A 16,780-nucleotide genomic window follows, 5' to 3' on the forward strand; every position below is an offset into this window, starting at 1 on the left:
AAAAATAACACAATTTGCATTTCTATTACCCGTTAAAAAACAGCAGAAGTGGAGGCAGCAGCAGTAGCACGATATCCCGTTGCTAACTTCTTGCTATCCTCGAACACACGAGTTACTAAGCATAAAGAAGGCTCTTGGAAGGGTACATGCTTCCAGCTCTCTGGGGTGGGCGTGTCGTGTCGGTGCAGTGCACTGTGGCTCCCTTGAGAAAAAAAGAGGTAGGCGGCGAGCAGAACATAACAGGTTAGTTAAGAGGGGAGGAGAAAGCAGGGCGGCCGCACGATCAGGCCTGGAGGGGGCGGTGCCGCCTCCGAGCGCACGTAGCGGCTGCCTGGCCGCCGGCTTAATAGGCAAGCAATTACGCTCCATACAGCGTTTTTTCTCGTCCAGCCGTCCGATGTAAATGCTGCGGACTTCGTACTGAAGCTCCGGTGCCGGAGTGCTCCAGCCCGATAGGATGGACCTGACTAACTGCGGCATGGGTGAAGATGCTGGGCAGGCTGAGGGTCTTCGGACCCTCGGAGTCTCTGGTCGCCGCGCATCAGCCTACAAGATCAGCCGTCGAAGTTCGTCCGAGCTTGGATTAAGAAGCTACGACAGCGAAGATGGTGCCCCGCTGTAACCGCAGCTCCCGACGCGATGGATTTGGGGGTGATGGAGTCGCCCGCTACAGCTTTAGAGACTTCTAGGTCTCGACGTCTCCTCGAAGGATCCGCGAGCAGTGAGAGTTCTCCCGAAGCCGTCCAGTCACACCCTCAGCTCTCTTCCGCGGAGAGCCGCCAAGATCGCGAACACTGGGAACAAGAGGAGAACGAAGAGGCTGAGACCCGAGCGGTGGCCACGTCCCCGGACGGTCGCTTTCTCAAGTTTGACATCGAGATTGGCCGCGGCTCCTTCAAGACTGTTTACAAAGGGCTAGACACGGAGACCACTGTTGAAGTGGCTTGGTGCGAGCTGCAGGTTGGTAAAGTGGGCGTCCCATGTTTCCTAGCAAGCAGGGCTCCTGAGGACCTGGAATAGATGAAAGACAAACTCAAAGTGCGGCAGGCTGAATCCCCTGGAAATATATTTGTTTGCCACAGAGCAGTTTGGTTTGGGAATATAATAGTTTGGACAAGTCGAAAATATTTCTGGTTAGGATGATAGTTAAGAGAGAGGAAGGGAGTGCCTTTTGACATTGGGGAGAATTTGAAATGGGGGGGGGGGTGCCAAATCCTTTTTTCTTGGTAGCTCCACTGTGCAAACAACCATTCAAATGACAGTCATTTTACTGTATTGTGGTTTGGTCAAAGTTTGAAGCATTTACATCCTTGTTTTCTCCCTAAAGTGTTTGCCCATGGTGTATTTGAATATTACACCTAACTCATACATTTTCCTGTCACTTCTAAAATCTTGTGTTTCTGGTTCTTCAATTTATATTGTTACTAGGTTTTTCACCCGTTTGGAGACAGATTCGTTCAATATTTCTCCCATTTTCAAGGAAAAGTAGCATTGAAAATATAGTTGTGCTTAGAAGTAGTGAAAAATGAATCTTTAGGCCAGTCTAGAAAACTTTAAACCAAGCCTTAGCCAAAATTTATTAGAAAGTTAGCAATGCTGCCTCTGACAAATTATCTTGTAGAGGAGTGTTTAGAGAATTAGTGAAGATGAATAAATGATCCATGTGGCAAAGAGAGAAAACTTTCTGATACCAAAATAGGATATATGAGAGCTAGGCAGTGATGGAGTGTCTGTGGGATTGTCTTGAAGAAATTAATAGGTTGCCTAACCTTTGCTTAGATTGTCTCAGCCACTATTGCTGGATTGTAGATGTCGCAAAATAATCTAAAACTATTCTGGAAATCTTATTTTACATGTATCATTATTTCTTTATTTGTTCAGTCATTCATTTTTATAAAGTTCCCAAAGCAACCCAGTGGTGCAATAAAAAGAAATTGGTACAATTGTCAATCCTAAATGTTAACTAAGATATACAAAATAAAATCCCCCCCCCCTTTTTTTCTCAAACATTTACTGGAAAAATGGTTATCCTGAAAATGTTGATGCATAAAAATGTACAAATATAATTATTATAGGTGGTGTTTTAATTATTCTTGTAATTAGCTGACTTTTGGACATAATTACTTCGAAGGATGATATTTTAAACAACTCCCAGAAATATAATTATTATAGGTGGTGTTTTAATTATTCTTGTTGTAATTAGCTGACTTTTGGACATAATTACTTCGAAGGATGATATTTTAAACAACTCCCAGAATTCCTACACACTCATGATGCTGGATTTGGTGGGTAATTCAAACAACCTGTAATCCAAACAACCTGGAGAATATTAGGTAATTTATTTCTTAAAGAAAAAGAAACTCATGATGAGCTATCCTTGCCATACCTTTCCTCCAGATATGAGAAACAGGCAGAGCAGTGGCATAGTCAGAATTAAAAGGACCCATAACTTGTTTCCAATTGAAGAAATGTGTACTTGGAATTTTAACTTGAAGACTTTTTTCTTCAATCTCAAATTCAAGATTTATTTCTCAATAATGAGGGAATGAGCTTCTCTCTGGACTTATGCAGTCACATTTTTTTAGAATTTGGCCCTGTTATCCACCCAGGTTCCAAGACTGATGTCTGACACAACTGACCTTTCTTTGAATATGACTTCCAGAAACTCCTGCAGAATGAATTGAAGTAAAAGTATATATTGGCAAAAATGCCTTTTCCTAATGGATTGAAAGGTGCAATTGCCCCTTCTTTTTCATCCTATCAAGATTAGTTTCTAGATTTCAGGACATAGCATGATAGGGTCAGGGAAAGTATTTGGCTGGCAGCTATTTTTTTTTTCCTTTGTTGCCAGAGGGATTAATTCATCAGAGTTCAATGTGACTTGCTTGGCAAGTCATGTGCCATAAAGGTATGGAAGTATATTCCCATAAGTATCTGGAAGTAAATGTTTATGTATTCATTTATAACTGGGACATATATGAGAATAGAAGTAGTTTGTGTGTTCTAGGAATAGTAAAAGGAATCCAGGTTGTAGAAAAATAGTGAAGAGAAATGTGATAAAAAAAAATTCTGAGAGTAAATAGTAGTAGAAAGTCTTAGAAATAGAGAAGACCAACGTTCTTACTTTTCCAGGCACTAAACCAGTTTTCTAAATGACTCTGTCTAATCTTTGTTACCTTAGTTTAAAACAACATCTTGCTTGATTAAGTGTTTGTGGAAAGCTTCTGTAATTCAGTATTGTAAGTAGTATAAACAGATTTTTTTTAAAATACAATGTTATGTCCTATTTATGAGGTCCATTTATAAGAGTTCAGCTAAATAGTATTTTCTAAAGTCAGATAATTATTTAAAACAGATATAGCCACTAATTTGAGTAGTAAACAGTAGCAAATCCCAATTAAGTTTACTACAACTTCCATCATCTACAGCTGGCAGTAGTTATGCTAAATGGCAGCAGCTGTAGTCAATCAAGTCTAGACAGCAACCAGGATAAGAAAGATTGATGTAGCTAATTGGATAACTGCAACTAAAAAAAAAACTATGAATATGAAGCTCAACCGTGACTTCTCTCTTTTTCCCTTCTGCTGCTTTCTGACTTCTTAGAAAATATTCTTCCAGCCCCAATATTCTTGCTTGCCCAATTCTTGGCAAGCAAAGGTAAATTTCACTGGGAAGCTTTACAGTGTCTTCTCAGTTTTATCCAGCACCTCAGGTTTTTTTCTTTTTTTCTTCTGCCATATGTTATGATTCCTTTAAATTCCTGCTCCTTAGCTCAAACACTTTGGACAGCTTTTCCAGTTTGTTTTTGTTCTTTAAAATTCATTCTTGCTGCACTGCTCAGTAATAATTTTTTTCTTTCTGCTTTGGAACATTTCACTATTCTTGCTTTCCAAAGGAACACAGTCTTTCCGTTTTTCTTCTTTCTATGACTTTTTTCTTCTCTTTAAAAAAAAACTGCAATATTTATTTGTATGCTTCTTCTCTCATTGGGCTCTGAAGGGGTTAAATATTTTTATTTCCCAAAAGTTCAGCCAATGGGCAATAAGGGGCATTAATGTTTTAGTGAGGTGAACCAGAATCCCTATAAAATGGCTCTTGGACCCTTTCTCAGCATACCCCACTTTTAAGTTTCTGGAAAATTATATTGTATCCAGGAATTTTATTTCAGCATTAAACCCTGGACTCCAGTATTGTGGGATCAGATATGGAATATCAGAGAGAAAGATCTCTGCTGCACACTCAGGTAGAGAAAGTAGGAAATTGCAACCAATGGACTAAGTTTAATGAGTGAATCTGTCATAATGCATAACAAGCATGGTGAGATATTAATTCTTTTTTTGGACGAAAACCTCAGTGTTCCTAAATTATTTGCCTGGGGACAAGAGGAAATTGGGTAAGATTTTTCAGAATAAAACATGTAGTCATACAAAACATTAATATGACTAGTCACATGGTAGGTTGCATCACTAGGCTATGGCTAAACCTATTACTCCAAGAAGGCATGAATTGCTTAGTTTAGATCCCTGGATTCAACTAAGAAGACTGCTTCTGTACGGAGGACTTGCCTTTGAATATTAACTTGCATTTCTTTTATCTCAGTGGGGATCCTAATCCATGTTGAAGAAATATTTGCTCACTTTCCTTAGGAATAGGCAAGGGTCATCATGGACAGATGAATTTTAATGATTGCAGATATAACTACCAAATATAGACTATGACCATCTCCCCTTGAAAAGCATTTTCCAATTATCCACACTTTACCTGCTCTGAAGAAGGAAATGTATATTTTGCAGAAGGAGGAGATAAATCTATCTGTTTGCTGTAATTCACAATCTCAACATTTTAATTTTGCTTATGTAGAAATTTCTCCTAATTTGAATTTTTGTCCACAATCTCCCAAGTCTACAAAAAAGAGTAGTTTCAGTACATGAACAAAGGATGCTTATTTCCACAACTTCGTAAGAGTGTCATGCAAACACACACATACAAATGCACACATGTATTCTTTTATTCACCAAGTACATGGCAATAATTGCTTCTGTTTTTGGAATTATATGTTTCCTTTTATGCATGATTGGTTGATCATAGCTCCCTCTAAAACCAGACCTTTGCATTATTTCAGTACAGCTCTTTTAGATAATTTAGCCTTTGTGCAAATTTTATCAAATCTCATACCACATCGACCAGGAATGTCCAATTTATTAGAGCAACGATGGATTTTAGACATGTTATATTCTAGCAAATGTGCTTGCAGCTATTGTTGAAGCAATTTCTTGGTTGTCATTTCTATGGAAATGTTAGAAGTTTCTTGAATCTAAAGGCAGCCACTACAATATGCTTATTAAAACAGATTATTTGAGAATTTACTACAGTATTTGTCTCCATGTAACATGGCAGCTCAACCATGCCACACACACCTCCTATTATTATTATCTCTGTCTTTTTATAAAGACAAGATTTAACCCAATGTTTCTTTTCTCTATAATTTTGTTTTTAATTTTTTTTTAGTTTATTTTTTTAATCAAGTTTTTCTGGTTCAACATGACTAAGGTTGATTATTATTTATTACAATCTATTGTATATGAGGATGCTTCTGAAAAATCAAACAGAAGTTACTGTTAGTATTGAATGCAGCAGTATGAATTGCTGATAGGTATTTATTAACTACCAAGAACATATTATACCAATGATCTCTGGTTGCCTATAAATTTATCTGTGCAGTTCTAAATGCTGATTTTGACTACAAAGCTTATAAGACTTGATAGCAAAAATACTTTATAGCAGTGATGGTGAACTTTTTTTTTTTTAATTTTATTGATTTTTAAAAACAAACAAACAAAACATAAAAACATAAAACATCTTTTTTGAAAGCAGTATGATCCCGGGTTACATCTCTTCGTACAGACACAAATTCAAGTTCATTTTTATATTCCATTCCATATCTTATTACTATTCTACATTTTCTATATAGCTTCTCCCCTCTTTTAACTTTCTTAATTTTAATTCATTTATTTCATCTCAATTCAAATCATTGTACTTATATTCTTTGTCTGTCCTATTTCAATTGTCTACTATCTTTTCTCATTAAACAAAATTTCTCCTGTAATCACTGATTGGAGTATGACGCCTTTATATCTTTCCCCTAAAATTATAACACTTAATATAATACATAACTTCCGTTCAGATTCTGCTTGGTACATTCTAAAACTACACACTGTATTTTGAAAAGAAAAAAATATATAAATATATAATATAATTAAAACAACAATCCATACCAATTCACATTATTTTTCCCTTTTTTGGCTGTTTATTAAGTCTTAACTTCTCCATTCTCTTTCCTCCGCTTTCCCCTTTCTTCCCCAGATAGAGTTACTTGTTCATTAAAGATGGCTACTTCTTTGTCCCAATCTTCTTGTTGCGCAGTCTTTTCTTGTTGTTTCTTGTAGACGCAGATTGCCATTTCTAAGAATTGAAAAACAGAGCCAAAGAGCCCTTCCCTTCTTGTGTCTCTTCTTTATATTTTTCAAATTCCATTTTTCAGTTCATTCAGAAGTGATGCCATTGTAGAATTTTTTAAACAACCACCCAATTGTTTTTAGTCATTCAAATATAATTTCCAGAAATCCCAAAGTCACCAAGCAATCCAAATACACACAAGCTGTTTCTTTTTACACTTTCTTCTTCTTTCACTTTCTCTTCCTGGGGTTACTATTTAGTTACAAAGTTCCAGTTAAAACGTATCTTTTAGAACTCTTATTGAGATTTAATTTTAAATCCTTTTGAATTCCAGGCAGTCTCCTCCTTCCAAATCCTGCCCTTATTCTTTTCCTCTCCCTTCCCACTTATAGCAAAAAAAGCAATTTTTTAGTGTCCAGAAATCTTTATTGTCCCTTTGGCATTTAATTATATTTTCAGCTTAATTACCTATTGGTGCCAAAGCAGATTTTTCTGATTTCTTATTCAGCTCTCTTCATTGTCAATGTGAGGAAGGAGAGTGAAGAAGAAAAAAAATTTTCCCTTTTCACTTTCTTTCGCTGCTTCTGATTCTTCTTTGGGAGCGATGTTATCTTTTATAAAATTTAAATTCCAGGGTACCTTAGTTGTTGCTTTTTATCCAGGTCAGCCAAAACTTTCACTTCTTACCTTCCTCCTGCACTTTCTTTTCCGGCTGAGTGCTTCTTTGAGGTGGCCATTTCTGACCATCGCTCTTACCGCCTTCGGGAAAGGGAGTTTGGCCAGCTGAGGAGGAGAGATGTGGCTCTCCTCGACCCTGCTGGCGATCTCCCCCCTCTTCACCACCTCTATGGGGTGGCTTAGTCCCAAAGCCAGCTGGCTCGGGGCGCTCCAGCGGCAAGCCCAGGCAGAAACTGTGCACGATCGCGGATTCCTGCCTGACGCCGAAGCCCTGCAAACCGGAACTCCAGTGATGGTGAACTTTTTTGTTGTGGTATGCTGAAAGCATGCATGTGCACAATAGCATGCAGGTGTGTTGGCTCCCACAATCTAATGCCCCCTGCCCCCCTGTGCATGCACATGCAATATCCCCCCCATCACCCTTTACCTGCATTGTGCGTGCTTCCCAGCTGATTTTTGGCCCATTTGAGACCTTTTTCAGCCTCCCAGAGGCTCAAGGGAAGCCTCTGCAGCCTTGTTTTTCGGCCTCCAAATACCGGACGTGAGAAATCCGGAAGTACCGGAAGTGATGAAACAGGCCTGTTTTTCAGCCTCCAAAGGCTGCAGAGGCTTCCCTCAAGCTTCTGGGAGGCTGAAAAATGCCTAAAACAGGCTGAAAACCATCTGGGAGGTGCACCAGAGGTGGTATCCAGCAGGTTCTGACCAGTTCTGGAGAACCGACTGCGGAAATTTTGAGTAGTTTGGAGAACTGGCAAATACCACCTCTGACTGGCCCCGTCCCCATCTATTCTCTACCTCCCGAGTCCCAGGTGATCGGCTGGGTCTTCTTTTGTTGCCCTGCACAGGAGAACAGAGCTGGAAAGCGGGTTAGTGGGGTGGGAGGGAATGGGATTGTACAGTAACCTTCCCCTGCCACACCCACCAAACCACGCCCACAGGACCGGTAGTAAAAACATTTGAATCCCACCACTGAGGTGCATGTGCAGTGCAGGTAAGTTTGACTGGGGCTTGCATGCCTGCACAAATGGCTCTGTGTGCCACCTGTGGCAGGCATGCCATAGGTTCACCATCACAGCCTTATAGTATTTCCTCAAAACAGAACCAATTCATCCAGCACGTGTAACACAGGAAAAGCTCCTGGTAATCTCACTTTTAAGGAAATCAAGAGCATCGCAGCAAAGAGATTATACCTTTCAATTGTAGCACCAACAGCATGGAAATTTTTTCCCGTAAATTGTCTCTTCGTTTGCTTTTTTGTCAAACGTAGGCCCATCTCAATATCCAGGTGATTCTGAATGGTTTACAGATTAGTTGCCAGATTCATGTCCTTCTAGAAAATAATAAAGAATGAATTATCCTGGAGGAAGTTTCACATTTGAATTTAATGTACTGTTACACAGTATACATTGCTCTAAGAATATTGCATTCTAATATATTAATTTATTATGGAGAATCGGTTTAATGTAATATTAAAGGCACCAGGCTGGAAAGCAGGAGATTTTGAGTTCTAATCCTGCCTTAGGCCCAAAGCCAGTTAGGTCTATCTTGGGCCAGGGCCAGTTCTTGTTCAACCCAAGGAAGCAGACAATGGCACCACTTCTGAATATCTTGCCAACAAAGCAGCAGAGACTAGTCCAGACAGTTATTAGGAGTCAACACTGTCTCAAAGGCACAAAAAAATTAGTATGATATGGCTTAGGCCGGGTATTGTCATTGTTTTTATAATGTTCCTATTTCTTCTCTCCTCCTCCTCCTTGGATGTTGTAATATACACATTTCATGTGAATGTTAATTTGTATTCACTATGTTGTGTGCTGTGTTTTTAACCATTATTAGCTACCCAGAGTCATGATATATAAATGGTCATACAAATTGAAACAAACAAGCAAATATTTATATGTAAAGACAGTGATTGTAACCTGCTATATCATAATGAAATTGGCAGCATACAAATCTGATAAATAAAAATGTGGGTATGTAGTTCAGTGAGCCTTAGCAGCTTTTCTAAATCTAGGTCACAGTTTAGCAGTAAACTGTGTAGAAAATGATTATATCATATAATTTTTAAATGATATCATTAACAGCAAGTGTCACAATGACATTAACATTAACAGAAGGTGCAAGGGCCATTATGAGGTATGAATCTGTTTCATGCAAACTGAATCTGTGCATATAAAAATTTGTAACATCTAGAAATCTAACTCATTTATTGTGGTACATTAACACCCATTTGATTGAATTCTTAAAGCATATAATTAAATTTACTATAAATTAAGCAATTCCAATCCATCTGATATTTTAATTGAAGAATTATCATTTTAATTCATCAAAATGAAATCTTCCAGGCCCCTGGTTCTGAATCCTGCTAATTTTTACATCTATTTATATCAACTTATTGTTTTTACCTGGAAGAAAAAAGATTTTTTTTTTAATAATAAATCTTTAAAAAGGAGAAGTTGTCATAGGTGGTTTGAGAATCTGGTAATGAAAGCCAATGATTTTTCTCAGTGTGTTTGCTCTGCCTTTTCATTGTAGTTTCTCTTAAATTCAGGATTATCATCTTTTGAGAAAATATGCAGTTCTTTTGGATAGATGCATTGACTTATTTTTCCTCAGTAGTTAACAAAAAGTTAAGTGATAATTTCATTCATTTGATGGTAAGCAAATAAAGAACTTGTGATGATGCAACTGATGTCCAAAGATTGAAGATTCGTTAAATATTTGAAATTCTGGAATCCACTTATTGTTTCTGCATAATAATTGTCTGCTTTTGGCTGTTCTTCCTTTCTGTCAAGTAAAAAAATGTATTCAGACCATGAATTCCCAATTCTTGTTACATCCAGAAAAGTGAATAATATTGTTCTTTGCCTCTATATGTCCAATTTGGATTTTTTAAAACTCAGGCAGGCTTGTATCACCTTATTTAGGATTAGCATATTATGAGCTTTGTTTCACACCTTGGAACTCATTGCTGTCTAGACCTATCTCACTTTCCTGCAAGTCACAGTCACAGCTGGATTAAATTCTTATCTGCAAATAAGGTAAATATCCTTGAAGTCATTAGCGTATGCAGATAGCCCTCTAGCTGAGTACAAGACAAGAACACCTTAAACTCTTAGCTTTTCTTAATGCTTACGCCCTGAAATTAGGTAGACCTTGATTATTTCTCCCACATTCTTTTTTCTACTGGTCTAGCCTTATTAGAAATCCCTGGCAAGTGCTTTGATGATTATACTGCAGGGGGAGGGGATAAATCTTTATTAACTATGAAGAAGTTGTATTATAGTTTTAAAATTGTTTCTGGGAATCTGCATCCTGTTGTATTCCTTGCCGTCCTATTTAATACACTTACAGTAAATAAAGGGAATACATTTGGTGGTAAGAAAGCAATTTTCTTGGATGGGAATTAGGATGTTGACTGAGTCTTGCCTCAAAGTGACATAGTGTAACCTTGAACTTTTTCTTTTCACATCAAGGTTGCGAAGTTGATGCTTATTTAGTAAATACTAAGAAAAAACACTGTATACGTACTCAAAGTTAACAATGGTCTTTCTCATGCCTGAATTTAAATGGTATCCATGGTCCTTCAGTCAGAAGAAAACCAGGGGGCATAATGTTGGCTGCCTCTATTGGGCAGGTTTGGACAGAGAACTAATCCTTTTGGTCTGGTCTGGTGCATGGTTTTAGTACAAAGGTGGTCTCTGGGCTTCTTTCAAATACAGAATTAGCTCCTCAGTGCTACTCTGGAATAGATTTAAACTTCTTGCACTCAAGCAAAGCTACTCGAGATCTTTTGGGAAAAAGTTATTTTTAATTGGTAAATGATTGACTGGATGGATATATTTTCTTTATCAGCTGGCCCCGATTTTATTGATATAATTGTAGGAGGCTGAAGAGTTTAATAGGAATCGCAGGCCATGAGTAATCCACCGATGTTCTCCAGTTTGCAGATGCTATGCAGGAAGCCAAACCTGAACAAGATTTACAATATTTTCTCTTTCTCTTTCTCTCTCTCTCTCTCTCCCCCTCTTTCTCTTTTTTATTTAAAACAGTTCCTGTACTGTGCAGACTTTTGTAGAAACACAGGATTTTCTGTCACTTGTTCTTTAAATAAACTTCTGTCCTATTTTTTTCCTTGCAAATGTTCATTTTGTTACCTATTAAAATATCTGTGGTCAGCAAACCACAAACCTAAGCAGTTGGTACCCAGACTCTTCATCCAAAATGGGCTGTCTGAGTCTATTTCTGGTTTCCAGAAGTCAGGCTCAAGCAACAATTTTATGCCTGCCCTCTTTTATGGGGTGGGGAAAGTATAGGGAAGAAAAGTGGTGAGGATGTCAGGAGAGGATAAATATTTATTGAAGTGACTTCTTGCAAATATTAAAGCAATGCTTTAAGGATTCAGGATTCAATAAATACATTCATAAGTGCAAACATTGCTATTTTGGGTGCAATGACTTTAAAACAGTAGTAATTATAATTATTCCTATATGCTTAAGTTTTTCAGATACTGCAATTTGCCCACTAGTCCCTGTGTTATTATAGTTTGTATGCTTGTATCTTAAAATTTTAAGACCAATAATTCTCAATAAATAATATTATAGACATATGTATTTCTTCCTCACAATTTGTTTAATTCCAGTCAAGTAGGTGCCTGGGAAACAGGACTTCTGTGAAATATTTAGAGAGCACTATTTCTAAGAAATAATGGAAAATGCCAGGAATGACTCTGTGCTTCTTTAACGACATGGGAAAAGATAATACAATCACCAGTTCATTATGTAAAATGTTGGTGTGTTACTTAATTCATCCATTGCAATATAATTTATATGCCACCTCTTCCCTATCTCCATTATTCCAAATGTTTTGACCACATTTCCTTTCTTTAACTACAGCTACTCTGCTTAGGGTTCTTGCACAATTCTCTCAGCTCTGAGATTCTTAAATAGTGTGAGTGGATAGTATGAATTGGCAGTGGCTGATTTTAAAACAAGAGAAGGGGGATCCCATAACTGGAAAAACTGCCCTCACTAAACCAGGGTTTTGCAGAATGGGAAAAAAGGTCAGTGTATATGCAGAGACAATTTTCTTTAGTTATTTCTACAACTAGAGCAAAACCTAGAATTTAAAGTAGTTTCAGTATTGAGAACACGTGTGTTTGTAGACTAGAAGGTAACCTATGAGTAAATCCCCATTCATTTCTTTTGCCCCCTTTGAATCTTCACTGGTCTGTATTACAAAAACTGTTATCTTGTTCTAAGCGAATCTAGTTGGAGAAGAATGCTGCAATATGAAGAGTCTGTAAGTGTAAATGTTGAAGGTATCATTACAAGGAGGTACCCTTTCTGGGCCAGGCATTCTTGATCAAGTCCAAGATTAAGAGATATCCATCTTCAAACTTGGTCCATATCAATTACCTGAAGCTGCAGCAAAGGCCTGGAATAGTATTGGCTGGGTGTCAGCTTTTCAGACAGCTGTTATTTGAACCCAATGCCCTACCTCTTGTCTTAAGATCTGATCTGTGGTCCTGCCTCTGAGAAGGAATCCTTGGGCTAGCTGTGTTCCTCTCCTGAGAAGTAGATGGCAAATTTGCAAGGAAGAAAGAAATAAAGCTTCTAAACACACACTTGCTTCTGTGGATAAACATCTACTGTAGATCTCGTAATAATAATGATATAATAATAAACGCCACTGGCATTGACAATCACCTCCAGTCAATTGCAAAATATATCCTTTATTTTGAACAGCTAATATCCTACGATGAGATCTTTAATACCATCAAACAGAAACCTCTTCCAATTCCAAAACTTGATAAATAAAAATGCCAAATCCAGTCTAAACATCTGTATGACTGCGTGTCCAATTTATTAAACATGTATACTGCCTAACTCTCATTGACTCTGGGATGCTCAAAACAGTGAAACAAAGAAATTACAGTAAGTCTCATTTGTCAAATCACATGTACCAGCCTTCATCTTACCAGTTTGTAATTGGGGGTAGGTTAGTTTAGACAACCAGTATTTCTACAAAAACTAATAGTTTATCAAGCAATGGAAAAGAAGACTAGTCCCTCCAGATGGGGGTGCACCCTGAATCTTGCCTTGTTAATGAAAACAAATCAATGGATGTTCATGTATTGTCTAAGAAATTGATCAAGCAGCAAATTATACCTTCCATTAATCTGATTTTGGAAAGGCATCTTTTTCCATGTGATTCCCTTCCCTTGTTTGCCCCATGTTTCATTGAAGTAACCCGAGGAGCTGGTTTATAGTTGCCAAAAGGTCACCTCATGGCAGTTCTGTTCAGCCTTTTCTACATCTGCCTTTAACACACTACTATGCCCTCTTAAACTGAGAGACCTCAGCATTTTGTTGGCTTCTAATGGGGCTTTGAAACATGCTTTTCATTAATTAATTAAATGTATTATGCCACCCATCTCACTGTCCAAAGAAACTTTGCTTTGGATAAAATCTTTAACCATGGATTTTAATTTTTATTAAGTTAACCATGGACAGTAATTTTAACTGATGTTGGTAATTGTTTTTAACTTATTCGCATTGACTTTTGATTTTACTATTTATTATAAACTAAAACATCTTGGTAGCTGACAATCTAATAAGTTAATTTTGTCAGTAGCAACTCAATCGCTTTGTATGGGTGGTGTCAAGCACCAATAAAATCGGGAGATTCAGACAGTTCAGATTTATTTATTTTAAAGATTTGTTGTAAGCTTGAACTGTCTACTATCTACTAATGGCGAAGGAAAATTAGCAAGAGATAGGAATCGGTAGAAGGAATTCAAGGTGGGCTTAGATCTTTTATGAGTGTGCAAGAACTCATGACTGATGACATGTTTGACCCCTCCTTCAGGCTCAGGCTGGTCATCTCCTACAACTGGTGCTGTAAGTTTAGAGAGTCACTGGGCATTTTAAAAGAATCCAGGTGATGTCCGTGGCCAGACATTTTGTGTTGACACACCCTTTCTTCCTTCAGAATAGGAATGAATAATATGGAAGGTATTTCTAGGGAGATAAATTGCTTATGAACCTCCCTTCTAAAGGACTAGCTAAGCTGAAATGGGTCTGCCTAGACTTAGGGAGTAGAAATCTCAAGATTTGAATATTTCAGAAAACTGGTCTCCTTTTTTAAAGACAAATCAAATTCTCATATAATAGATGTCAAATTCATACAGGTATTCATTATTAATTTGTTTTCTTTTAAAGAATTCACTCCTTATGCTTCTAATATCAAGAGGCAAATCTTCCAAATTAGGTAGACTTGCTTCTAGTAAAAGATAAATCTATAAAGCTAAATTGGCTTTGCTTTTGCTCTATATATGTACCAGAAAATTCTTAAGCGGTACAGACATGCATACATTTCCGTACTATTTAAGAAATGTATTTTCATATTGGCTTTTTCAAATATATGATTTTTTTCTAAGAACTTTTCTTAAGTGCTGTTTTAATGTTTTCACAGCATTTCACATATTTTGCAATTATACCATAGTCCTAATGTGTTTACTCTTGTAAGTATATTTGTTGTGTGTCTATTCATTTAGGAAATTTAATAGAATATCATGCAAACTAATTTTTCCCATTTCTAATTGCTTCTAAGCTGGCTTTTTAGAGCTTATTTAGAAACATAGTCCTGTGATGTAGATGGGAGGTCCTATGTTACATTAGGCCATAATGTGATTTGGGCTTGTTATAAGAACCCAGCCACTGTGCTTTGTAAATACAGATGTAGTGTAAACTAACTAGTTATGACTTATTTAACAAATCATAGTTAAATATATCGTGGTTTTTGTGTGATATATGAATATAATTACCATGTTTCTCATAAAATAAGGCTGGGTCTTATATTTTTTTGGGCCCCGAAAAAACAGCTAGGCCGTCTTTTCGGGGGTGACTTAATTCCCCCCCTTGCATCCTTATCTAGAGTGCCCCACGGGCAGCCTCGCCACCAGCTGCTCCTAATGGGTGATCATGGCGAAGCACAGAGAGCTCCCTACTCCCACCAAACACCTTTGCTGCAGACCCAAGACCTTTGGCACCTGCTACTGTTGCTTTCCCTTCTGCCCATTCCGCCGCCATGTTTGGAGCTTCCGTGTTTGGAGTGCCACTGCCATTTGGAGTGCCGCCACCTTTTGGAGCACCGCCATCATGTTTGGAGCTGCCACTTCTGCATTTGGAGCTGCCACTGTGTTTGGAGTGGTGGCGGCGCTCCAAATGGTGGTGGTGCTCCAAACAGCGGCAGTGCTCCAAACGCAGAAGCGGCAGATCCAAATGCGGCAGTAGCTCCAAATGCAGACATGGCAACTCCAAACAGCGGCAGTGCTCCAAAGGCGGCAGCAGCTCCAAAGGCAGAAGCGGCAGCTCCAAACAGCAGCAGTGCTCCAAAAGTGGAAGCAGCAGCTCCAAACGCAGCAGCAGCTCCAAATGCAGAAGCAGCAGCTCCAAACGGCAGTGGTGCTCCAAACAGCAGTGGTGCTCCAAACGTGGAAGTGGCAGCTCCAAACGCGGCGGCGGCATGGGCAGAAGGGAAATCAATAGCGGCGGGTGCTGAAGGTCTTGGGTCTGCCGCAAAGTTGCTTGGCAGGAGTAGGGAGCTCTCCGTGTTCTGCCATGATTGCCCATTAGGAGCAGCTGGTGGCGAGGAATTGCTGCGCGCGTGGCGCTCCTAACAGCAAGTCCCCCCACCCTTCCCCCCGTTTTGCATGTTTTATAATAGGCCTAAATTTGGGGGGAGGGGCTTAATTTGATTTTATGCCTAGAAAACATGCTGGGTCTTCCTATTGGGGGAGGTCGCATTGTTTATCATAGAAATTAATTCAGAACACCTCTCATGAGGGAATAAGCCTCCTGTGTAACGGTTGCACCTCCATGAAAATTGCAAGTATGTTCCTTTCTATAGAAGTTCCTTATTTATAAAGTTGTTCCAGCTCTGGATTTCTTTTTCTGGCCCCTCCTGAACTGCATACAATGAAGCTTTCACAGTGGCTGATGGCACACAGCTGCATTTGTAGCAAAACTTCATAAACACCCCAAAGTATAAAAATATGATCCAACTCCAGCTCCACCAGAGGTTCTGGCCAATGAGGAGGTGAGGCGGTTCCTGCCGGCACAGGGAGGAAGTGTGGTCTAACAGGTGGGCACAGGGCCATCATAGACACTATCCTTCTGGCAAAACTGCCTCTTTTTAACACATTTCATCTGTTTCCCTGTTGTTTCTTTTCCAAATATGCTTACTGGGGTATGGAAGAGGGCAGGCATGGACTGTTGTGTGGTGTTTTTTTTCCTGGGACTTTAGCTCTTCTCTCTTTCTTCCTCTTGCAAATACACACATGCATACACATGCATACAATTTCTTAACAAGTCTGCTTCTCCAACCCAAATGCTGCCTCTGAGTGGATGGAACAAAGAACTTGGTGGTGGCAGCAGTTTTATTTATTTATTTTTATTTATTTTATTTTTGTCAAGAGAGTATAAGATAACAGGTATAATATGAATACACGAAATGGATACATATAAGAAAAATAAAAAGAAACAATAGGACAGGGACAGTAGGCATGTTGGTGTGCTTATGCACGCCCCCTACAGACCTCTTAGGAAAGGGGTGAGGTCAATTTTTTTTTTAACCCCCCAAA

General features: G+C 38.6%; 1 protein-coding gene across 1 annotated transcript in view; it reads left to right on the plus strand.

Annotated features, from left to right (window-relative positions):
* Positions 1–431: 431 nt before the first annotated feature.
* The window catches only part of WNK4 (WNK lysine deficient protein kinase 4), a 40,513-nt gene continuing 24,164 nt past the window's right edge, over positions 432–16,780 (plus strand). Inside the window, exon 1 of the mRNA XM_026720970.2 lies at positions 432–960. Within this exon, the coding sequence (XP_026576755.2) occupies positions 640–960 (321 nt within the window). The 5' untranslated portion in view covers positions 432–639. The remainder of the gene's footprint in view (positions 961–16,780) is intronic.

The sequence above is a fragment of the Pseudonaja textilis genome, chromosome Z (assembly GCF_049901715.1).
Source record: "Pseudonaja textilis isolate UNSWEBS1 chromosome Z, rPseTex1.2, whole genome shotgun sequence".
In the NCBI taxonomy this organism is placed as follows: Eukaryota; Metazoa; Chordata; class Lepidosauria; order Squamata; family Elapidae; genus Pseudonaja; species Pseudonaja textilis.